Below are 25028 nucleotides of genomic sequence, written 5' to 3'. Positions count from 1 at the left end.
TTCTCTGTGGATTTAAATATCATCCGAATCCCTCTGTGTATCTTCGCTTAATGGCTGCCATTAGGCGACCCTGCACTCTTCACACGTGTTTCCATGGCATCCGGGGTTGTCACAGGTCCAAAGAAATGACCCCTGAGCCTCTGAGCCCAAATAAACTTTCCTCTAAACAACAACAGAACCCCAGATTATTTGAGATATTTGAGGTCCATTTATAGAGGTGATAGAAGTTCCTGCTTGCTTGTTGAGGAGGAAGGTATTGTCAACATCCATCTTTGTAAACTTAATTTCTGGCATCTTACAAACGGAAGATTAGCTAATGACTGTTCCATAGAGGCAGTTGTTTTAGAGCACAGTAGAGGAAAGTGGAAGGTTCTCATGTACGATGAGGAAGGATGGAGAACAGGTTTGGCAGAGAGAAGAGCTGTCTACTCCCAGATCAGGGTTTCTTATTGTTTGTTTGCTTTAAGACAGCCTTGCGAAGCTCAGGCTAGCCTTGAACTACTTCCTGGTCTTCCCATCACGAGCTGGGACCGCAGGTGTGCGCCAACACACCCCAGGCTGTCTCTGAAATAGCAGCAATCCTTCTGCCTCTGGACGCCCCTGGCCCCCACAATTATAGGGATCACCACCACAGCCAGTTTAATTTTCAAGTAGAGTACATAGTGTGGTAAGCCATATAAGATGAGGAGCACTATGTTATTTTACATGTATGGAAACTTTGCCTGCATTGTGTCTTTGCACTGCGTGCATGTCTGGTGCCTGAGCTTCCATGTGAGTAATGGGAATTGAACTGGGGTCTTCTACTACAAGTGTTCTTAACCCAATCACCAGCTCTGAGGAACACTATTTTAAGATGTCCTCTCAGTGGAATATTTTACATATGTTTTACATTTACACACACACACCCACCCACACACACACACACACAATTATAGCACATACACCTACACTTTGATAGACCCACGGTCATGAAACAGTGGCCAGATTGAAGAGATTTATAAAGTGCTGTGGGTGTATTTTTTCCCCCTCCATTTTAAGCCAAACCAACATCCTAGCGGCCTACTCACAGTCGAGGAAAATCATTGTGGAGTGATTCCCCATAGTTGGGGAAGAACCTAAGTGCACGCTTAGACTAGGGCCACAAGACTTGGATAGTGTCTTGTGAGCAAAGGAACCAGAAGTCCTCTGAGCAAGGAATACCGGATGAAGGTAAGAGAGAGATACTTCAAAATGCCAAGAAAGTACCTTCCTGGTGACCCTTTTGTGTGACCCTGAGATGTGTGATCACAGCAGGGTGTCTGACCCAAGAGATCCTTGTTGTGTAATGAGTGTCAACAGGAAACAGAAAAGGAAGAAGGTGAAATGGCCAGTGCCCTGTGAATTGCACGTGTATATTTAAAGTGTATTCTAAGGGGCTAGAGACACAGCTCAGCAGTGACGAGAACTGGTTGCTCTTACAGAGGACCCAGGTTCTGTTCTCAGCACCCACACCAATCGTTTCATGACTGTTTGTAACTCCAGTTCCAGGCCTCTTCTGGCCTCCACCAACAGAAGGCATGGAAGTGGCATATACGTACATTCAGGCTCTCACGCATACATGTTAAATTTTTTTAAAAAGTTTTCAGCTAGTTGTAAGAGAAAGAATAATGATCTTATTACAACTTCAACACATGATATATTTATTATGTATGTAATATATATGTATATGTAACGTGTTTTTTTGTTTTTTGTTTTTCTGGTTTTTTTTTTTTTTTTTTTTTTTTTTTTTTTTAGGATTACAGAATTAGTCAAATTGACTTGTTCACAGAACCAGAAGGGTTAGGGCTCCTGAATTCCTACTTTGATGATGCTGAGGAAATGCAAGGCTTCGGTGTGATACAGAAGACATGCTCCATTAAAGTGCACTGGGGCACGTAAGTCTTCCAACAAACAGGGCTCCATCGGGAATACTAGAGGATGTGGGTATGGGGATCCAAACTCAAGCTGTCATTTTATGCTTTCCCTGCCCCTTTTCCTGGGCTGGGGTTAATCTTAGAGACACTAAGCTATTTCCCAGTCATGGAAATCACATTTTTTACATAGGACTTTCCACTTATCACAGAGGAAACCTGGCCACTCAAAGCTGAATAACTCTTATTGCAAGTGGGATGGGGTCAGCCGAACTTACTACTTTTGCCACTGTCACACGCTGCTGCTGCTGTGTGGGCTACACAAGTCCCTGAAAACTGTAAGGGTGTTTTGAAGGCAAGGGGAACATCCGAGACAGGGGAGATGAGGATAAAATGTGGGAGCATGGGAGAGAGCATGCAGATCTCAGAGCCCAAGACCCCTAGCAAAGTTGCTAGAAGTTTTATATAAAATCTTTTCCTTTAGAAAAGTTATTACAATTTATTTACTTGTGATATATGGCATGTGTGTAGACGTGTTGTATGTGTGACTATGCACGCACACACATACATGCGCACTATGCAGTATCTGTGGAAGTTGGAGGACCACTTTTAGAAATCCGTTCTCTCCTTTCAATGTATGAGCCCTGAGTATTGAACTCAAGTCATCAAGCATCTATTCACTGAGTCATCTTGCCACTCAAATCTCTTCCCTTTTAACATTTTATTTTTGTACAAGTTTTCTGAAGTGCACTATTATCTCAATGGTAGTGTATGTAGTATATATCTATTTACATATTCAGAGAACACTGACAGGTTTTTATGAGTGGGACATGCAGCCAAAGGATTCGTAGTCTGTCTTGTAAAGCTAGGATGTCTCTGGGCCAATGAGCAAGTGCTCCTTAGTCATGCCTTGGCATTCTGTTGGCCAATATTAATCTCGGTTTGCCATTGCTGTTATCATGGGCAAGTGGTCTGATTGTGTAGATTGGAGGACAGAATAACCCGCAGATCCTCAGAAATCATGAACTGAAAGTGTTCAGGTGGCTGTAGGGAACGTAAATGAAATGTAGAAATTCTGCTCATTTTCTGGTGTTCCATGGGGGTCCTGAGGGAAACAGCTGGAAGCTGGACGAGTAAGCTTTGACTTCCCAATGGTTGAAATGAAAGTAGGCTGCCTTGTTTGAGAGCTTCCTGTCTCAGGAGGTATTCTAAGAGAGGACAGACCATGATTTATCTAGAGCTTTGTAAGAGGGAATAAGGTATAGACCAGCTACGTTTATGACTGTTTGTTCTTTTGTTTGTCTAATAATTTGAGTATACTTAGAAAAATTATACTTGAAATACACTTGAAATAAAGTAAGTATCCAAGTAGACAGGTTAAGAATGAGAACCCTTTGCCCCAACCCCCAGCAGTCAAGTGTGCTCCTTCCACGCCTGTCCCCACTCTAGGGAAACCGCTCTCTGTCTTAGCCCATTTTCTGTGGCCATGCTAACTGTCGCATGCTGAGAACCTAGGAGGAATACAGTTTATTAGCTCACAGCTTCAGGGGGTGGGAGGCATGTAGTCAGGGACAGTGAAGCCCCAGGGCAGTGCAGAGCATTGTGTGGGACGAGAGGTGTGCATAAGAGACCACCAGCTTGGCCGCAGTAACAGAGCAGCTCTGAAACAACCCGTTAGTCCTTGAATGGGTGACTCCATTCTCGAGAAAGAGGCCCCATGATTGGATCTGACTGGATTATCTCTTGAAGGTCCCATATGGTCCTCTGTCTTAGTACCCCTTAGGGGGAGGGAGAGAGGAAGAGGGAGGAGCATGCATGCTTCCCTTTTCTCCATAAGTGAGATATCAGCAGGGAGAGAGTGGTGGTGGCTTGCCACCAAGTGAAGGGCACCTATTAGGGCTGAATTGAGGGCGGAAGAGAGGAAAACAAGTTGGAGGCAATTCCAATCATGCAAGCAAGAGATGATGGTGGTTTAGGAGCTGTAATGGTGGCAAGAAGTCATAAGGCCTAAGATACATTAATTTTATCTATCTATATCTGTCTGTCTGTCTGTCTATTCATTCATCTATCTTTATTTTATGGCCCAATTGCAGCCTCCCCTCTCTCTGCTCCTCCCAATCCCTCTTCCCTCTTCCTCTCTGCACCCCCCACCCCTCCTCCATATTTGCTCAGAAAGGGCAGGCCCCCCCCCATGCATCGGCAGAACCTGGCCTATCAATCTGCCATAGGATCAAGCACCTCTCCTTGTATTCAAGCTGGGCTTGGCAATCCAGCATGAGAAATAGGTCCCCATGAGCCAGTCAACGCACCAGGGACAGACTCCAATTACCAGGAGTCCCACAAATAGACCAGGCTTCAAACTGTCTCATATATGAAGAGGGCCTGGGTCAGTCATATCACAGCTTCCTGGTGGTTGTTTCAGACTCTTTGGGTTCCCGTGAAACTGTTTCTGTGGGTTTTCCTGTGATGTCCCTGACCTGCCTGGCTCCTGCAATCCCTCCTCCCTCTCCTCAGCAGGACTCCCTTAGGTCAGCCCAATGTTTAACCATATGTATGTGTGTGTGTGGGGGGGGTCAGTGTCTGTAAATCTGCCTTCATCAGTCATTGGATGAAGACCTAAAGCAGAACAGAGCACATTTGCTGATAAATTTTAGACAGGTGCAGGGGGCTGGGGCTTGGAAGGCTTGGAACCCTGTCCTGTTCTGACACGGAGGCCTGCAGGAGCAGTGTGGGAATTTGGTCTGAGATCCACTGCGAGTTCACACGAGGGGGCAGGAGGGTAAGTGGATGTAGGGAACGGTTACAGGTAGAACCTGTGATTTCTCCACTTAGAGAAGATGTTGCGAGGCTGTGGATATACCTGAGCATTAGAGCACTTGCCCAGCATGCAGAAGTCCTGGAGGTCCGTCCCCAGCACTGCCCCAACGAGAAGGGATTCTGTGTGTGCAGGACAGATAAAAGCAGGTTTTAAAGGGAAAAATGACCGCCAAGAAGGCTTTCAATTAGGTACCGAATTAGATCCCGGAGGCCAGTGGACAGGGTGGAGGGGAAAGATGCCATGCGCCTTGGGCACCATTATGTTTGGGGACTGGGAGAGAATGTAAAATCTGGCTGGCAAAAGAAAAACGTGTTTAAGACTGCTGCCTTTGGATGTCTCCTCTGACCGTTCATTTCTGTGCCTCCTGGAAGCTGCCTGTGATGGTTCAAAGTCCAGCTTGTCGAGCTTAGTTGTTGAGCTCAGGACATTCATGCTTTTATAGAGCCAAAGGAAGTCTGGGTGAGCTGACAGGATTGTGTGTACCTGGCTCACTCTCTGCATCCACCCTGTTCTCCCTAGTGTGGGATTATAGATGTGAGCCACCACACCCATCCAGCCAGGGTGGGAGGGTTTACCTGCTGCTGGTACACCCATGCTGTGGGTCCTGCAGGGGCCAGGACTTCTCTAGATCCTATTAGGAAACATAGTCCTGGGCCCATTCACTCTAGATTAAGTTCCTCTGCACATGTGTAAGGGTGTCAATGGCCTTGTCATATTCTTTCTTGAGGAAATGAGTAATTCTTGACTAAATTCACCTTTCAAATTCTGTTGAGTATGAATAATTTCTAAACCTTTGCTTTAGTGACTGGCAAATAGTAGCTCCCATCCTCCCTGAGGCAAAGGCAGGCTTGCATAGTTCTAGGGCGTATTTTAACAAAAACAAAGACTTTTAGAACTTCATAGAGAGCATATGATTTAAGCAAAGAAGACAGGCTAGGCTGGCTACTTTGTCTGGACCAAGGGTGTGTGTTAGACAGTTCTGATGCTTTGAACTGGCCACTCACTCTGGTCCAATTCCCTCACTCTGCACATACATGAACACTCTCCTAAGGCTACACACATCCATTGCTTTGCTTGTATTTTTGTGTTTTTCATTGCTGTCTTATAGTAGCCATATGTATTCTACTGTGGATCATACTCTATTAGCACCTGTTTGCCTTACCTGGGCTTTCAGACACCAGCCAGAATAGATCAGGAAATGCCTGCCCACAATCCACTAGATTCAGTGATTGTTAACATTTCCCACGTTTGTTACCCCTTGTTTGAGACCGGGTTTCTCTTGTAGCACTGTATGTCCTGGCACTCACTCTGTAGACCAGACTGAACTCATGAGATCTGCCTGCCTCTGCCTCCCAAGTCCTGGGATTAAAGGTGTGCGCCACTATGCCCAGCTTTGTGTTCCTTATCTTTGCTGTCAGTTGACTGTACACTGTAGATATTTTGATCCTTTGCTCCTACAGACACAGTCTGGATCTCTTCATAACGAAATAATAACTGCCACTTTACCTAAGACACTTAGCATTGTGTCCTATGATAATATGACATCCCAGAACCACATTTTCCCAGTCGCCTCCGGACTGTCTTTTGTAGGTTTTTGGTTTGTTGTCAGTCAGGACCCAGAGCCAGGCATGCTGACACACGCCCGTTGAACCAGCACTTGGTAGGCTAATGTACTATGAAGTGAGTTCCAGGTTGACTTGGGTATCATAGTGAGAGATGCTGACTTGTTCTGAAGTGTGGTATTTGAAGTGTAACATCTGCACAGAAAAGCACTAAGCTGAGTGTATTTTTGTAAGCTAGAAGTGGAACACCCTAGCAGGTCAGGAGCCCTGTCATCCGGACCACCTTCTCTCTCTCCCACCCCCTCCCCCTATGACCCCTCTGCCTTCGTAACTGTGATCTGACCTAGGATGCTATTGACTTTGATCTCCACTGACGTGTGCCGCACACGGGGTCTCCCAGTCTTTCACGCACCTGTTGGCAGGTCTTCAGCAGGAATCGGGTGGCAAATCTCTGGGTAATGGGTCTAAAGAAGGCCCAAGGACATCTTTAACACAAACTTTCATAAAAGAGGGTGTTACGCCAAAGTCAGAAACAAGAGGAAAGCCATCCCATGCTCAGAACCTGTTCTATGAAGGATCTCATTGAGAGCTTCTGCTTTGGGTACAACATCTGGGAACATAGAGTGGTTGTTAGAGTACCACAGCCGGATGGTTCAGCCAGACTAGCAAGAGTTATCCCCTGTGTGGGGCTGGGGGCCAGGAGGAAGGAGGGACAGAGGAAGGAGCTAGTCTGTGTTTCCAGAGGGACAGTAACATCTGCACAAGGTAAATCACTTCTCTTGTACCACACCTTCCCAGAGACTTGCACTTAGCTCCAGTGGGCATGCTTTTATGGTTCCCTGGCCTTAGCTCAGGAGAGGGTGGGGCTGCCACTCCCTGACAGGCCCAATACAAGGACACGGAATCACAATATCTTTAAGGGAAGAGTCAAGCACTCAGAAGGCATTGACGCCTCGGAACAGGCAGCCCTTGGGCCTTTGGCCTGGAGGACAGGGGCGTGTACTGAGTGGTACACAGAGTGAGGATGATTCGTGGGTGTGACAACAACAGATTATGTCTGGTATACTTCCTGCAATGGGGTAACTGCTGTGAAACAATGGCAGGGAGTAGGTACCAGGGGTCTGCTTGCAGCAGCCCTGCCTTGGGGCAAGTGACTTAACCTCACCAGTAAAATAGGGACAGGAGCATTCCCTCCTGGTAGCACTATTGTGAGGATTAGCCAAGATTCTAGGTGCCCTTCCTTGTAAGTTTTTGGAAGGGGTCAGCTGTTACAAATTTTAGATACCACAAGAAATGATTAAGTAGAACTCTCTAAGTCTTTACTTATGAATGACATATTAGCATAAAAGAAAGCTTGAGATGGCGTGACTTGTGGTCTCTACTGGTTATAGAGATAGTCGCATGTAAAAGTCGTTATAATATGGCTTAAAGTAAGTGGCAAAGGTAGCCAAGAGGAAATCGCAGGCTGGGGGACACCACCCAGCTGGCTCCTCTGGGGGCTGCTCTTCACCCACACTTAGGAGCAGCCACGTCTGTGTGGCCATATTCTCCTCTGTCAAGTGGGTCCTGTGTTCCAAACAGGATAGAACAGAACAAATCATGATTTCCTGCCTCTTTGCTTCTGTGGTGGTGATTTAGGTGGCTGATCTACGAAGAACCTGGATTTCAAGGCATCCCTTTCATCCTAGAGCCCGGTGAATACCCTGACTTATCCTTTTGGGATACTGAGGAAGCATACATTGGATCCATGCGGCCTCTGAAAATGGTAAGCATGGGACTGAATTGGTGTTTCTGAAGGAAGCAACTCTGTTAGCTTGACCTCTGAAGTCTACCAGCTGTGACTCTGAAAGCAAAACTAGCTTTTATCCCTTCACACACATACATAACAGGCACAGATGAGTCCTATTGCTGGATAGATATAATAGAAGCAGTAACTTACTCAATTTCACAGCTAAGAAAAGGGGACAAGACTATGTATGTCTTTTGCCCTGAGGGCATCTTCTGCCTCATGGAGGAGATGTGTGTGTCAAGCTGCAGCTAAAAGCAGGCCTAGTAAGTGGAAGAAGTATTTATGGAAAATGGGAGCAATGGTGAATGAAGCCCCAAGTGGTGGGCGGAGACGCAGGGCAGGTGCTTAATTAGGAAACTTCCTGATAAGTGAAGCTGAGTCAGGCCCAGGAGCAGGATTGTCACAGCTGGGGCTGGCTGGGTGCAAGTGAGAGCCAGGGCAGGCTCAGGGGTGGGCAGGGCATGCCGAGGACCAACCAGCCCAGCCGTAGCGCCAGGAGGCTGTGCTGAGTGTTCAGTACTTACCCTCCAGAGTAATTTGCCTTAGAAGGAGCCCACACTTCCTTTTCCTTGTCGCCATGTTTGCCTTGATCTCTGGCTATACTGCTGGAGTGAAGGTTGGGGGGGTGGGGTGGGCTGCCACACCAGGCTGTGGTTTGTGCCAAGTGACACTAGATGCTACACCGGAGAGTAAAGCCCCTGCTACAAACTAGCTTGTGAAACTCCACTTTGAGGTGACTTCAGAGCCGATCTGAGACAAATCAGAACGTTATTTTTATCTCAATTTTATTTTCCCTTTGTAACAAAGCATTTGACTGGATCATCTGAAGATTTCAGTGCACATGACTTGAGGGTTTTGTTTTTGTTTTTTCTAATATTAAAACCACTTTCAAAGAGCCCAGTTTTATTAGTTTTGGGACTGCATGAAGTGTTATTCCAAGCTGAGAAAGCAGCTTGATGGTTTTAAAACTCTGAGGTTTATTGAGCCCCCAAAAAGTTATATTTTAAGAAGGTACTCTCTTGGCTGTGTAAGGTTTGGTTGAGTTTTCCTGTTTCTATGTGATTTCAGTTTATTTGGACCACTTGAAGACCTTTGGCTGCGGTTTTAAGCTCATAAAGACACATTGGTGAACCATTTCCCAGCTAACCCACTACTGATTGTTGCCTATTTAGTATTTTTATGTAATACTCCCTTCTCTGATTTTTAGGGTTTTTGTAACAACAAAAAAAGCCCCCACCTTTTTTTTTAGTTATAAAAGAGTAATGATCCCAGTCCTTTTAGGATGTGTTAAGTGCTACCTAATATAATAGTTTGTCTTATTATTCTACACTCTGTGAACTTCAGCACTTTTGTAGGCTATTGGTTGCAAAGTCAGATGCCCCCAGGGGCCAGGCAGGAAATGTGAAGGGTGAGGCTGCTGGGAAACCAAACCTGTGCCCTGCTGATGAAGGGCCAGCCTGTGCCGTGCTGGTGCAGAAGGTGGAGCTCGCTTCCTTGTGTCCAACCTTAGGGCTATTTGGCAAGAGAAAGGAGTTTAGGAGGTTGATGTAGGAGGATCCTAGGTTTGAGGCTAGCCTGGTCTTCATGGTGAGTGAGATTCTGTCTCAAAAGAAACAGAAAAATAGCACTAACTCCTGGAACACAAATTAAATAAAACAAACAAACAAAAATCACAAAGCAAATAAACCGAGGAGCTAGGACGTAGTGGTGGCGTGTTTGCATAGTGGTGGCGTGTTTGCATAGTGGTGGCGTGTTTGCATAGCTTCGTGCAGCCCTGGTTCAGTCCCCAGTACTCTACAAAACAAAACAGAGACAGACAGAAGCAGACACTAGCTGTGCACATTCAGCTCAGAGCACCATGTGAACCTCTGATCTGGCTGGTCTCCTCCTCCATTCCTTGCGGTAACTCTAGCATTGACTCATGTAAATGAAACAAAGTATTCCCTGTGGGTGCTTCAACCACTGAGATACAGTAGACTCGTCAGTGGGAACTAGGTTTTTTACTGTGCTGGTGTTTTTCTTTCTTTCCAGGGTGGCCGTAAAGTTGAATTCCCTACGGATCCCAAGGTAACAACAAGTGAAGAGAGTATGTGTGTATGTTGGTAGTGATGGATTAGGAGAGACATGGCGACCATGTGACTTCCCCTCTAACCGCCCCCCTTCACTGCAGCCAGAGGAAGCACCCTGCTTCACATGCTGGGGGAGGCTAATGGCAACTGCTATCTCAGCATGGCCTCCAAGCTTCACTGTGGTATCAACTTTACCATCCCTGCTGCTATCTGCTAATCCCAGAGTCTGCTGCTGGCAACAGAAGAAAGTTTTTGAGCCAAATGTCTCCCTACCCCGGTGGCCCCTGGCTGCTGTTTCCCTACACCTGAACCATGCTCTTTGATGGCATAGGGGTTTTCATTTTTAAATCAACTTTAGAATCCTCTGGCTCTTTAGTACCTTTTAAACCTTGGCTTTGCAGTGTTTCACTATGGGTGAAGCCTAATGATTTCTGTTGTAACTATTAGTTAAGTAAGTGTTGTTATGTAGCTAATTTTTATATATGATTTAAAAATTTAATGTGTATTCCAGGATTTAGTGCTATTATTACTATTATTATCACTTTGAGTTACATTTGTTGGGTGTGTGTGTGTGTGTGTGTGTGTGTGTGTGTGTGTGTATTGGTGTGTGGGCACATGTGACATGTCACGTGTGAGGGTCATAACTTGGTGAGAGTTGGCACTCTGCTTTAACCATGTGTGTCTGGGGAGACTGAACTTGGCCTTTACCTGCTGAGCCGTCATGGTGGCTGTTTCTGTTGATTCCAGACAGTCTTTATTGTGTAGCCCATGGCTGGCCTTGGACTTGGGGTCCTCCTTCCTCACCCTCCTGAGTGTTGGGACTGCAGGCCTGTGCCACCACATCCAGCTTGTTTGTTTTCTGCCTGTATCTTGTGTGGCTGTCATAGATGCTGGGCAAGTGCTCTACAGAGGCACACCCCTTGCCTAAGTAAGTTTCATTGAATGGCAGACTCAATGTTAAGCTACTTAACTCCTCCCAAATTTCTATTGCAGGTAGTTATTTATGAAAAGCCTTTCTTTGAAGGAAGATGTGTGGAACTAGAAATGGAAATGTGTAGTTTTATCACGGAGGGAGGTGAGGCAGAAGAAACAACTGGAAATGACCATCTGCCCTTTACATCGGTGGGGTCTATGAAAGTCCTAAGAGGCGTGTAAGTAGATGGGCAACTGGTAAGGGTCTCTCTTTTCACTAATGAAACAAACAAACAGAAAATGAAAAAAGTATGCTTTCATTTCCCCCAAAGAGCATTCTTGATTATAGCATGGTGTTTTGGAGGGAGTAGGGAATCGTGAGGATTGAACCCCCAGTGTCTGTCACACTATGTCCCCAGTGTCACAGGGAATTTCAACAGTGTTCATGTTCTCTTCAGCCCCCTGTGGACTGGGCTTGAGAAAGTGGCTGGAAGGATGCTGTGGGGAAGTCTGATGCGAGACAGATAAAATCAGCCACACAGATTGATTTTTTTTTTTTTTTGAAAATATTGTCTTCCAAACTAATGAACTGTTAATTAATTTTCTTTCATGATATTTTGAATTTTATAGATCCTATAGGCATATATACTGAAGTCCTATAAAATTTATGTTTTTATTACTATTCGAAGAAATTTTGTCATTTTACTTGCTGGGTTTCATTTTAATTCCCTTTAAAGATTTATTATTTTTATTTTATGTGTATGTCTACATGTATGTATGTGCATGTATGTCTGTGCACTACATATGTACAGTCTAAAAAGAGGGTGTCAGGTCCTCTGAAACTGGAGTTACAGTTGTGAGCTGCTACATGGGTGCAGGGAACTGAACTTGGGTCCCCTGCAAGAGCATCAAGTGCCCTTAACTGCTGAGCCATCACTCCAGCCCCTCATTTGAGTTCTTACTACACACACACACACACACACACACACACACACACACACACACACACACTCACACACCCAAATGCATGCACACTCACATACAACTACACTGCTTTATAGAACTCTAATATGCTTCTTAGGTTTTGTCAACAAATTCTCTTAAATAGTAAACAGTTCTCACAAACACACATAAGTTTATATGCTATCCTTTCTAAATTTAGAGAATTTCAAAGGTAAAACAAATTCACACCTAATTTTATGTCAGTAAAACTGGTGTGTGGGGAAGATTTTTAATGTGTGCTTTCTCTTCAGTTGGGTTGCATATGAGAAGTGCGGCTTCTCTGGTCACCAGTATTTGCTAGAAGAAGGAGAATATGGGGACTGGAAAGATTGGGGAGGCTACAGTGGAGAAATTCAGTCCTTACGCCCCATATTAAGTGTAAGTCAAAGAGAAAGAAATGGCTGGTTTGTATTCTTTTTTTTTTTTTTTTGGATGATAAGCGGCCACCCTTTGAATTTGATTTTTTTTTTTCTTAATAGGATTTTTCAAATGCTCACATGATAATGTACAGTGAAAAGAACTTTGGCTCCAAAGGCTCCAGTATTGATGTCTTAGGAATTGTTGCTAATTTAAAGGAGACCGGATATGGAGTAAAGACACAATCAATCAACGTGCTAAGTGGAGTGTAAGTGAAATAATTCAGTTGAGATTTTAAGCTTGGTTTTTACTCAGATTTCTGTTAAATTAATAGAATCTGTGACAGAGAATTGGTTCTCAGTAAATATCTGACAGGCAAACATTAATTCAGTCGCTTGGTATTTATAGCAGTGCTTCTTCTATAGCTGCTTTAAAACTATTCTGATGTAACGTTTTCTTACCCACTTGGAGCAGGCTGTTGGGTGTCATGGTAGAAATACGCAGACCTTTTTCTAAATGGATAGTTTGTTCACAATGGGAAGCAAATAAAAAGAGCAAGCTGACATTGACTGTGAGGTTGGGACAAAGTCCCATTAGGTTTTCCTATAGTTCCAACCCTGCTAGTGTTTCATCACTAGTATGCTGACATAAAAACAATTGTTTAGACTACCTAGAGTTAGCAATTCCTGCTTGTTGTTTTGTTCTCGGGAAAGTTGTGCAGTGCATGCAACTGGACCTTGGGACCTGTCTACTCACCCCACCCCCACAACCCTCAGCCTCCCAAGTGCTGGAATCATGGCCCGGGGAACTTTCGCTAATGCCAGTGCAAGTCTCTACTGAAAGAAGACTCTGAAACAGAAGCGACTGACCAAGCTTCCACCCTGAGTGATGAGAACAAAACTCATTGGCTTATACATAGTGAAAAGCCATAGAGGAGGTTTTGTTTCAGGCCAGGCGAGATGGCACAGACCTTTGTTCTCAGCTTTCAACACACAGACTTTTAATCTCATCACTCAGGAGGTGGAAGCCAAAACACTGAGTTCAAGACCAGCCTCCATTATGTAGTTAGATCCGGTGTGAGAGCCGTGACGATGACAATGACCATTCAAACACAAAGCTATTTTGCTGCAGGCATGACTGACGTTAGGGATCAAACACCTTGCTTCTGTGGCTTCACCTCAGGTGAGCCCTCTTCACCTGGTAGCCTTCAGCCATGTTTAACTTTTGTTGAGGACCATTGGTACATACCTGAACCAGAGAGGCAGCTTTGCCGGTATGACGACGTGCACATCCCTAGGGTCAGTCGCTCAGTGGATATGATTGGCATATGATTGGCGCGTGGGGCTCCCCAGGAACATCAGAAAGGCAAATGCCAGGTATCTCTTCTAGGGAACAGTTCTCACAGTCCAGGTGGTGTCTCTCCTGCTTTCTTCTAAGTGAGAATGTTATTAAATGGATCTATGGAAAAAGCTGACATTTTCTGTTGAAAAGGGTTGGTGTTTGTTAGCCTAGCATCAGCCCTACTGCATTTCTTGAGGCCTCCCTCCCGCAAGAGACTGACATATCTGACACATGTCTACGGATGTTGTTAGGCACTGCATCTTCGTGTAGGCTGTTACTTGTGGCCCATCTTGGCAGAATGGCGTCAGTGACTTCTGGATTCCAATTTTAGCAGAAAGTGCTTCTATGGGTCCTGTCTGTGGCCCTAATTTTGTGGTCATTGTTGGTTGTCTACAAAGGCAGGGGTTGTCTGAACATATGGCAGAAGCAACTAGAATGGTTTTCAGATTGCATTTACGCTAATTATGTTTGAAAAAAAAAATTTATAGTGAGCAGCTCAGTCCTGGAGAAATGGGTGTGGGTTCTGACACTCACCAGCTATCCTTGTCCATTAGTCACAGGCCAGTCAGTCATCTGCCCTAGCAGAGGAAGTTGAAGGATGTTGGGTAGATGTTGATGTAGGTTAACCATTAGCACAAGGTATTATTGTGCTCTGAGCCTGGCTTTTTTGTGGGGGTGGAGGATTGAAAGTTTTGTTTTTGTTTTTGTTTTTGTTTTTTGTTTAGTTTGCTATTTTACCCACCTTGCTTGCTTGAATAAGATGTTAGGCTTTTTTACGTTTTTATTTTTAGTCATTTTTAGCTGAATTTCCTAGATGAGGCATTTTTATTTTCTTACTGTAGAAATTGAGGTTTGGTTTTGGGGAAAGTAGAAGGGAGGCACAGTTGTTCACACACACATACACACAAACACGCACATATACACACACTCACAACACACACACACATACCACACATGCACACACATTCACACACATGCACACATTCACATATATGCACACACACATCACACATGCACACACACACACACACCACACATGCACACACATTCACACACATGCACACATTCACATATATGCACACACACATCACACATGCATACACACACACATACCACACATGCATACACTCACACACCACACATGTATACACATACACACTCACACACATACACTCACACACACATATACTCACTCTCTTACACACATATACTCACACACACAGTACACATGCATACACATACACACACACACCTCTCTCTCTCTCACACGCACACACACACACACTTATGTGGAACACGGCGGCTGCTGAGGGAGTCCAAGATTAAACACTGGTAATGCACAGCTCAGAGGGGCTTCTAGTCTGTGTGTAGACAAGACTGAAGGAGAGGGCCCTGTACCAGCCGTGCAGGAGGCTACTTCAGGAGGGCGACTGGCCTATTCTTTTTTTAACAGTTTCAAAGAAAAATGGCTTTGTTACAATGGCTTTATTTTTACTGGTAAATAAGCAACCTAATTTTTGTTATGATTTGTGGTTTATGTTACTTATTCTCCCCGATTCAGGGAGATTTAACCAGGCCCTACAAGAATGCTTTCCTCTCAAGTCAAGCCCTGTCTTAATGCACTTCCTTGCTTCCATCGGAGTGAGTCAGACAGGCTCGCCCACTGCCAGGTTTACCTAACCACTGTTTATTTAATTCGATGGGGAAGTGGGACACATACACTCCTTAGTTCAGCAAGTGATAAGGACCCAGCAGGGCTGTGGGGCCCCTATCCTGGCTACATTCGCTCTTCATTGGTGATTTCCCTCCTCAAAACCAAGTCAGAAGGCACAGAGCCTGGAGTCCTGCCTCAGCCTTCTGTGATGTGACTTCTCTTCTTTTGTGGCTTGTCTTATGAAGAGGCATCCATGGCTGGAGCTGGGCTCTCTCTTCTAGTTGCCATTGCCCCCTAACCACAGGCTTGCCTGAGATATGTGTGTGTAAGAGGTGGCACTTCAGGAAAACGGTGGCCTCTTCTGCTCAGCACAGGGGCCGCAGCCAGCTCCCTCCCTCTCCAATAGAAATGCACTTTGGGAAGGGATTCCTCAAAGTTACTGTCAGGACTGTGGAGAGAACAGGCTCTCCAAACTCTCTCACAGTGAGGATGCAGAAGTTTGGAAAACTGCCCATGTGATTTGGAGGCTGGGCGAGGGGACTTATTTTCTAAGAGAGACTGGGACTCAAGTTTCTGCATTTAAATGGCCAGAGTTGAGCTTTCTGGTGTTTCTGAAGTTTCTCTCCTGGGTGGGTGGGAGTGCATCTTGAGGGGACAACTGTAGATATACTTTTTTTTTTTTTTTTTTTCAAGTTGACCCCTCGCACAGTAAACTCTGGATCCATTTTGGCTGTGGTACTGACACTTCTATAGAGTTTACTAGAATGTGGCAGGCGGGCAGGTCACAAAGTGCAAAGAGCCTTGCCGGCCTCGGGCTCACTCATGTCCTGCCTATTAACTGATTTCGTCACTGTGGATAGGTTACTTCCCATCCTGAATGTGTCACAACAAGTAGTTATTTGTGATGCTCCTCTACCTGCCCACTTCAAGGACAGGGATTCTGTCGTCTTCCATCTTTATGTCCTTCATGCCAGTCTAGCTTCTGGTGTGTGGCTGATGGGCAGTCAGTCAGTGTTTGCTGAGTAAGTGGAGTGAGTTCCATTGTGAAGAGGGCATGCCAGCACTATTAGCATTGTGAGGTAATAGATCTACAAGCAACTTGCAAAGTTTGAGCATAGCGTGTGCCATTCGGCTGTGAGTGGGACATTAGGACAATTGACTGAGGACTACACTGAGAATCTGTCGAAGGGAGACTTAGAAAACCTTTCCCCGTCTAAGGCACACTGTCTCTGCACAGGAAGTAGCCTCGGTTAGTTGGTTTGACTGGATTTGCCTTTTGGAGATCACTGCAAAGTTAACATGTAAACATTACGAGAGACAACTTGTCCTTCATGTAAACATTACGAGAGACGACTTGTCCTTCGCACCCCGGGAACGGTTTCAGTTTTGATTTTCTATACATGTGTTAAGTTGTGTTTGAAAAGATTTAAGTGCTTTTCTCTCTTCATCCTTTTATTATTCATTGTGGTTTGTTATATCTGAGACCTAGCTTCCTGTTAAGATTATCCGAAGAAATCTTTCAATGTTTGAAAAGAGCTTTTTATTAAAAAAAAAAAAAAAAAAAAAAAAAATCAGACTCCATTTTAAAATCTGGTGTATTTCACTGGCATGAAACTAGGGAAAAAAAAAATCACAACACAAAATTATCCTCATTGGTGCCTTCTTGAGACATAGGAATCTGGTATTTAGGAATACCAAAAAGTCTGCATAGTCCTTTTGGGCAGTTTGGCTTTGTCTGTGTGACAACTATTAATGGGGAACCAGAAAAAATACAGTGTCTGATCCACAAAACCCTCTTCAGATGTGTGAGGTGTGAGGCAGTCTTTCTTATTTGTAAAATAAGGACTCTAACCATATTTCCATTTCTACAGATGGGTAGCCTATGAAAACCCTGACTTCACAGGAGAGCAGTATGTCCTGGACAAAGGCTTGTACACCAGCTTTGAGGATTGGGGAGGCAAAAATTGCAAGATCTCTTCTGTTCAACCTATATGCTTGGTAAGGAAGGAGGTGGTTCTTATGGGAATACTAATTTAGTATGGCTTCCCTTTGTGAGAGCAGTAGTTTGTGAAATGATTGCTGCAGGAGGTGTTCTGGGATCATTTTTAACAGTAATTGCTAAAGCAGAAAAATGGTTTTGAACATGGCTCTTTTAGTAATCTTTTCCCCCCCTTCTTTTAAATGTTTAGGATTCTTTCACGTGTCCAAGAAAACGAAATCAGGTAACTTAAAAAAAAAAAAAAAAATTCTTTAATTAGGGACCATCCATTTTCCACTGAAAAAGTGAGTATAAATACCAGCTGTATGGGACATTTTGTTAATTTTACCCATTCTTAAGTCTGAAAACATTAACTGTTTACTCAATGGCATTGACCAATGCCTAAATATTTCTTATATAATACTTTTATTATAAAATGCTGGATTTACGTAAATATTCAGGTGATAGCACCTGCTTCTCTTGGCACATTATAAAATGAAGTCACACTTGCTGTGTTTGCATTGGAAAACATTTTATATGGTTTCCCTCAAGCCTTGAATTGCTGACTCTAGGTCAGCTTCACTGTGGCCTTTTTGAATGCAGATCTTCAGACAGCTGTAATTACAGAAGCAGAGACACCACTGTAGCCTCTTTTATTGGCATGCAGTGATTCTTTAAAAGTCAGCCAGTGTCATTCTCAGAGAAGGTGAACCAAGACTACATGCTTCCAAGTCTAGCCCATTGTTGATGCTGGAACCCATGAACAATTACTTTTGGGCACAATACAGCTACAACATGCCTTTAGCATAGCAGTGACACCAGGGTGCTCTTTGGAAAGTTGCCTCAATCACATGACACCTCTAAATTAAATACTCACAGATAGTACAGCCAACCTGTTTATAATTGATCACTGATCAGGTGGAAAATTAAAGGATTTGTGACATTTACACCAGTTTACTGTAACAAGAGCTAGTAGGTTCAGAACTGGGTTTTCATTTAAAAAGCCGAGCTAAGGGGTTGGAGAGAGGGCTCAGAGGTTTGATGCCCAGCACCCACATGGCCGCTCACAGTTGTCTAATTACAGTCCCAGGGGACATGACATTCTCTTCTGACCTCTATAGCAACCAGACATGCATGTATTCAGACAAATATATTCAGGCATATATATTCAGACACATATATTCAGGCAAAATACCAATACACATAAAAATAAATAAAATATAAAAAAAAAATAAAACAAACCCTGAGCATGTTTAGGAAAATCATTTTGTGTTTCTTCTTCTTGTTTTTAAGATTCACTTGTTTTCAGAGCCACAGTTCCAAGGCCAAAGTCAAAGTTTTGATGAGACAATAAACCAAATTGATGATTCGTTTTTGACTAAGTCTTGCAGAGTTCTGGGAGGCAGGTAAGCTTACAGCAAGGGGCAGAGGCAGATCATCAGAGCAGAGAAGTCACACTTTTGAGTCGTCCCTGACTCTTGTTGGTAGTTGGTACTGTGAAGTCACTACACTGATTGGGGAGCTTGCTTTGCAGCATCTGGGTTCAGAGGTCAGATGACATGTGTGCGTGCGTGTCAACACAGGCTGGAGAAACACAAGACCTCAGTGTGCAGGGAAATGCAGCCCCTTTCTGTGTTCTGTGCCTGCTCCAGCATCTGTAAACGGGGCGGGATCTGGGACATCTGTGAGGTACTCCGAGGCAGATCTCATTTACAGGAAGGAAAGAAAGAGTAGGGTCGGCATCCTGGTCAGGCAGGGCTTGTGCTAGCAGAAGTGAAGCCAGTCTGGACTAGGGAGGGGTCGGTCCGACGCCCTTAGGGTGAGTACAGAATTTGATGGACTCATAGGAAACACAGATGCAGCTTGGAGTGGGGGGTGAGGGTGGTCAGTGAACTCTCAAAGTACTGTGCTGAAAGCAGTCGTCTTATAAAAGCTTCGTATGAGTGGGAGAAACCGGGGAAGCCTTGGAGCCATCTACTAAGAGGCTGGGGGAGGGGGGGAGGAGAGGGAAGAGGGAGGGTTAAGCCTAATGACAGTAGCAGTGGGACATTTAATATTACAGTGTGTGGGGGCCAGTGCTGCTCTGAGACCCTGTACCCTGTACAAAAAAGGACTGGATGCAGTTCAGTGGAACAGTGCTTCCCAGCATGTATGAAACATGAGTTCAAGCCCCAGGAGAGAAAAGTAAGCCTGGTGACTGACTGACTAGCTCTGAAGGTTGAAGAAGGGTCTTCACACAAGGAAGGGAACTCTTGGGCTTGCAGCGACACTGGCTGGGAGTCCACAGGAAGGCTGGGAGGTGAGAAAGCAAAAACATGAAGGAAGGAAGGAAGGAAGGAAGGAAGGAAGGAAGGAAGGAAGGAAGGAAGGAAGGGGAGGGAGGGGGGGGGGGGAGGGAGGGAGGGAGGGAGGGAGGGAGGGAGGAAGGAAGGAAGGAAGGGAGCGAGCGAGCAAGCAAGCCAGGAAGCTGCCTTCATTCCCATCCAGAAAGTTAACCAACTTTGGCATACTAAATTGCCACAAGATGAAATTCAGCAAATATATCCAGATTTTTTTTGGAAAGAACAATTAGTTAGCTAAAAGCTTTATACTTATTTTATCGCAAACACCTTTAAAAATCAGACTCTCATTTATTTACTTATTTTGAGACAGGGTCTCACTATGCGGCTTTGACTATGGCAGAACTTACTATGCACACCAGGCTAGCCTCACGTTTACAGAGATCTGCCTGCCTCTGCCTCTAGAGTGCCAGGATTAAAGGTGTGCACCACCGGGCCTGGCATAAAAATCAGATTTCTTAAATGGGATTGCACAAATTTCATGCCGTGTGTTTGTTCCTATTCTAGCTGGGTTGCTTACGATGGAGAAAATTTCTCTGGCAATCAGTACGTCCTGGAAGAAGGCCATTATCCTTGCCTCTCGGCAATGGGATGCCTGCCTGGAGCTGCCTTGAAGTCCCTTCGCTTCATAGATGTGGTGAGTGTGAACCCCGAGGCACAGGCAGGCACTGATCACATCATGGTGGTTATAGCGAGGAAGGCAGAGCTTACTCAGGTGAAGGCAGCACTAGACTGGAGATTTCTGTCCTGCAGACTCTGTTCTCTTCCTTTTACACAAAAATTATTTCCATTTCTGTGTATGCTTGCGTGTGTACATGCACATGAGTATGTGTGCACTTGTGTGCCAGCGCCCTCAGAGGCTGGAAGAAGGCGTCTAATCCTTTGGAGCTGGAGTTACAGGGGCCTGGGGGCCACCAGAAGTGGGTACTGGGAACTGAACTCGGGGCCTCCGGAACAGAGCAGCAAGTGCTCTTTGCTGTTGAGCTGTCTCTTTCCCCCTGCTCTGTGCTGCTGGTGTTCTCTGTTTTGCTCAGGACATCCCTTTATTCACACCCACGACAGCCATCTGGTAGTTGTTGGTCCCTTTCCCATCTTTTTCCCCCTGACTCCTATTTCTGTACCTCTCTTTTTCAGCCATGCTTTGTCTCGTAGACAAAGCTCGAATGCTCTTGTAAAGTGTGTATGTGTAACTTTTATTTCCATATCATCATCATGCTACAGTTCTCACTCTTACACACATTACTTAGACATTCATGACACCATTTTTGAAGAGCTGGCCATTTCGCTGCTTGCACGTCTAGTTTGTTGACTGTGACTGCCTCACACTCTGCCGTCACTGCCTCCTGAGTCCCTTTGGACGTGTGTGGGATTGGGGTCCCCTGGGCTGTCCAGGGTGGAAGTGTTGAATTTCAAGTGCAGACCAGCATTTCAATCTGCTGACAAAGCCATCCATTCAGTGCCCCAGCAGGGCAACTCTCCCTCCCTCCCTCCCACTGCCCGTGACTGGCAGCTTGGTGGAATGGGCTGACCACCAGTGGCTTGGTCTCCTACACTGGTCATCTGGGGTTTCTGTTGCCATCTCTTTCTTCAGATTCCTATTTTCTTGTTATTAATTTGCAGAAATCCCTTGTGGTTTAGTCTATTGTTACTGTTCTTGTTAAAATGTTATGTGTATGGGTGTTTTGTGGGCATGCGTATCTCTACCATGTACCAGTTCCTGCAAAAGAAGACACTGGATCTTTGAGAACTGGAGTTACAGTGGTGAGCTGTGGTGTGGGTGCTGGGAATCGAACCCAGGTTCTCTGAAAGAGTACCAAATGTGCTTGCTAGCTGAGCCCTCTTTCCAGATCAACTCAGGTTATAAACTGTGTTCTAGACAGCACAACAAAGCCAGATGATGGTGCTCTTACACTTAGGTCTAGGCATGTCTATAGTTTTGGAAATTTTTATTTGTTTTTGGGAGCTAGTCTCATAAGATGCTTTAAGCATTCCAAGTTGATGAACTTAGCTTTAAATATAGGGAGAATGTGTTAGCTTTATAGCACCTCTACCGGCTTGCCTATTTAAACATGCTGCTGGGACACAGTAATAGGAAACTCATCAGCTTACAGCAGTGTTGATAGTGTTTCCCTGGATTCGTGAAGCCCTGGGTTTGATCCTCAGCACTGAGTACAGTGAGGCACACTGGATTCTCAGCACCCGGAAGGTAGAAGGAGAATCAGAAGTTCAGGCCACATAGTGTATTTGGGGCCAGCCAAGGCTACATTGGACCCTGTTCCAAAACACACACACACCCCAACAACAGCAACTCTGTCATTCAACAATTTTTAAAAAATAGGTAGCTTTTGGAATTCTAGGTACATTAACTATTTGAAGTCTCCTAAGTGCTATCCCATCTTGGCAAATATTTTACGTCATTTGGCCACTTAAAGATGAGATTAAACAGTTTGTGTGTCTGAGTTAGGGGTTTGTGCATGTCTGTGTGGTGCTGGAAACGGAACATAGGCCCTCATGCATGCAAGGCAAGCACTGTATGACTGAGCTATGTCCTTTGCCCTATATGTTTTCAATTGTGATGTAACACTTCACGATTGATTAAATTATATCTGACGATAAATTATATCTGACGATAAATATAAACATGCAGATAGTAATCCTGTGATGTTCTTCTGGCTCCACCCCCCCATGTGTATTATATATTCAAATTCCTAGACCATGGAACCCACCTCCACACACTGCCTTGCTGTTGTTAGGTGATAGCAGACACTCTGTCCTGCACGTTAGAGCACATCCACAGAAAAGAAGGAGTAATGTATCTCACCCCTGCTATACAGCTTGGAGCAGGCTGGGAAATAACTGTGATCCCTGTGTGCTTTTTTTTTCATGTGTCATTTATGATCTTGGGAATATTATCATTAGAGCCTAGGTAGAGGGTCTGTAATTTGAAGTTTTCCTTGTCTGGAAATCAGTTAGGTGCTGCTATTCTCTCTAAAATGGCTGTGCCTTCTACCCGTGGTCTTCATTCCTCACCTGACCACAACTCCTGCGAGAGGGTTTGGGAACATGAGCTTATAGACTCCTTGTTACAGTATCACCAGACCACTACCACAGCCTTCTGGCCATCACTGTTAATGTCTGTGGCTTTCCATCCAAAAAAACCTCCCAACAAAGTAAATTCCATTAACGGGTTGGTGTTCCATGCATACAGCCATTCCTCTGGGCACAAGCTATTCCAGGACCCTGCTTTACTGTGGTCTATTTAAACCTACCTTTAGATGCAACAGAAAAGCTTCCTACCCTCCCATCCTTCCTGTCTGACTTAGCAGCCTGGAAACATCCAGATTGGCTGAGTTCATGAGTAGGTAAAGCCTGGCAGGGTCCTGAGCCTTGTCTGTGAGAGTAGATGATATTTCCCCAAAAGCTTTGCACTCTTAACAGATGAACAAATCTCCCCCAAACAGGAGTTTTCTGAACCAACAATTATTCTTTTTGAAAGAGAAAACTTCAAAGGGAAGAAGATTGAGCTGAATGCTGAGACTGTCAACCTAGGATCCATGGGCTTCAACACTCAGATCCGCTCTGTCCAGGTCATTGGTGGCATGTGAGTAAACTACCCACCTGTTGGTCTACTGGAACAGGCAACTTCTCTTTCCTTGCTTTTATAAACATGCTCTTCCTATGAAGCACATTAAAAATACAGAAACACATACATATGTCCATATGAATACACACACACATTTCCGTGGCCCTTACTTCCCATGTGGGTTAACATTACACACTTCCATGCTATCTTCTTCTTGGGTAAAGCCTGTATAAAGCATCCTTGTTTCATCCATGTATCCAGAGTTTTTGCTAAGGTTAGCTTACATACTCAAAATCCCTGGGGGAAGCTTGACAGAACAGTTTGTGGAGCCTCTCTTCTTTATAACAAGTAAAAGAGAGCTAGCTTTTCTTACTCTTTTATGCCCTTTGATTTTAGCTTGGCAAAGGGTTAGCTTTTCCTTGACTGCAGATGTATAAATTATCAAGTCAACTGTGGAGGGGCAGTAAGATGTCTCCGTGAGCAAAAGGCACTCACTATAACCTGAGTTTAGTCCCTAGAATAGAGAACTGACTGTACAAAGTTGTCCCCAGCCCAACACACACACACACACACACACACACACACACACACACACACGTTACAATACCACCAGGTTTTTTTTTTTTTTTTTTTTTTTTTTTTTTTACTTTTGGGTTCCTGACTGGTCTGAAACCTGCTATATAGATCAAGTATCCTCAAACTCACAGAGCTCCACTTGCTTCTGTCTCCCAGATGCTGGGATTAAAAGCATATGAAATTAAAAGTACATCACCATGCCCAGCCCCTATCAGCCAATTTCTTAAACTCGGGAAAATTTTGGTTTTAATCTCCGAGTAATTCTGAAACTGAATTGGGGCATGCATATGCATATATATATATATATATATATATATATACACACACACACACACACACATATATATCTTTATATGGGGCAGATATATATATATATATATATATAATCTTTATCAGTGCAATACATTTTCATGAAAACATTTTCCTTTTACCAAAACAAGAGGTAAGGCATGCCGAGATGTATAGATATTGAAGGGATGGCAGCTGATGCAGATAGATGGGTTGTACCATCTTCACCAAAAATAGTTGAGGAATTATTACGACTGTACCTTTTAATGCTTTTCTAGTAAGTTTTAATGACTGTTTTTGTAAGATGGATGAAATGATAACGTTGTAGAGTTTGGGGGTTTGAAGTAGAGAGCATCCTTTTCCAAAGGTCAACAGGGCAGGAGGAGGATCCTAGGGAGCTCAGTCTGTAGGGTTCTTCAGTGTGCAGTCCATGGGGGTGGGTGGAAGGAAATTAGCTTAACATTGTTGGGATTCGGGAAGGGTCACTCGTTCGCGTGGAAGTAGCAGGTTCCGTCATGGCTTCACATGCTTTATTTTATAGGTCCTTCCTTTACCTGTGAAGGGTTTATTTTTAATCTCATCATTACACTCACCGATGCCTACACGAGAACTTTGTAAACGTTAATTATTTCAATAAGGACCCATAACCTGAAGATAGTCTATGAACAACTTTCAGAAAGGGCTGGAGAGTTGCACTGAGAATGTCATTATTTCACTGCTTCATTGGAGAGGAAACAAGTTACCTATTTCTCTCTCAGAGTGGATTCTGACTGAAATATTTAAGTATCCCTGGTCCTCCAAAAATTCACTATTTATCGAGAAATGGCTTTGAATGTTCTACACTGGCTTGTTTTCCCTCCAGTGTGTATTT

General features: G+C 44.4%; 1 protein-coding gene across 2 annotated transcripts in view; it reads left to right on the top strand.

Moving 5' to 3' along the window:
• Window positions 1–25028, top strand: part of Crybg1 (crystallin beta-gamma domain containing 1) — a 104315-nt gene that overhangs the window by 70776 nt on the left and 8511 nt on the right. For both annotated transcript variants that reach the window (XM_051175593.1, XM_051175592.1), the window contains exons 7-17: window positions 1774–1913; window positions 7908–8034; window positions 10090–10125; window positions 11121–11278; window positions 12293–12419; window positions 12521–12666; window positions 17265–17391; window positions 17583–17615; window positions 18665–18777; window positions 20218–20347; window positions 23172–23311. In XM_051175593.1, the coding sequence (XP_051031550.1) occupies window positions 1774–1913; window positions 7908–8034; window positions 10090–10125; window positions 11121–11278; window positions 12293–12419; window positions 12521–12666; window positions 17265–17391; window positions 17583–17615; window positions 18665–18777; window positions 20218–20347; window positions 23172–23311 (1277 nt within the window). The remainder of the gene's footprint in view (window positions 1–1773; window positions 1914–7907; window positions 8035–10089; window positions 10126–11120; window positions 11279–12292; window positions 12420–12520; window positions 12667–17264; window positions 17392–17582; window positions 17616–18664; window positions 18778–20217; window positions 20348–23171; window positions 23312–25028) is intronic.

This window comes from Phodopus roborovskii, unplaced genomic scaffold (genome assembly GCF_943737965.1).
Source record: "Phodopus roborovskii unplaced genomic scaffold, PHOROB, whole genome shotgun sequence".
NCBI lineage: Eukaryota > Metazoa > Chordata > Mammalia > Rodentia > Cricetidae > Phodopus > Phodopus roborovskii.
The sequence above is the reverse complement of the archived record's forward strand: the minus strand, read 5'-3'. Positions and strand labels throughout refer to the sequence as shown.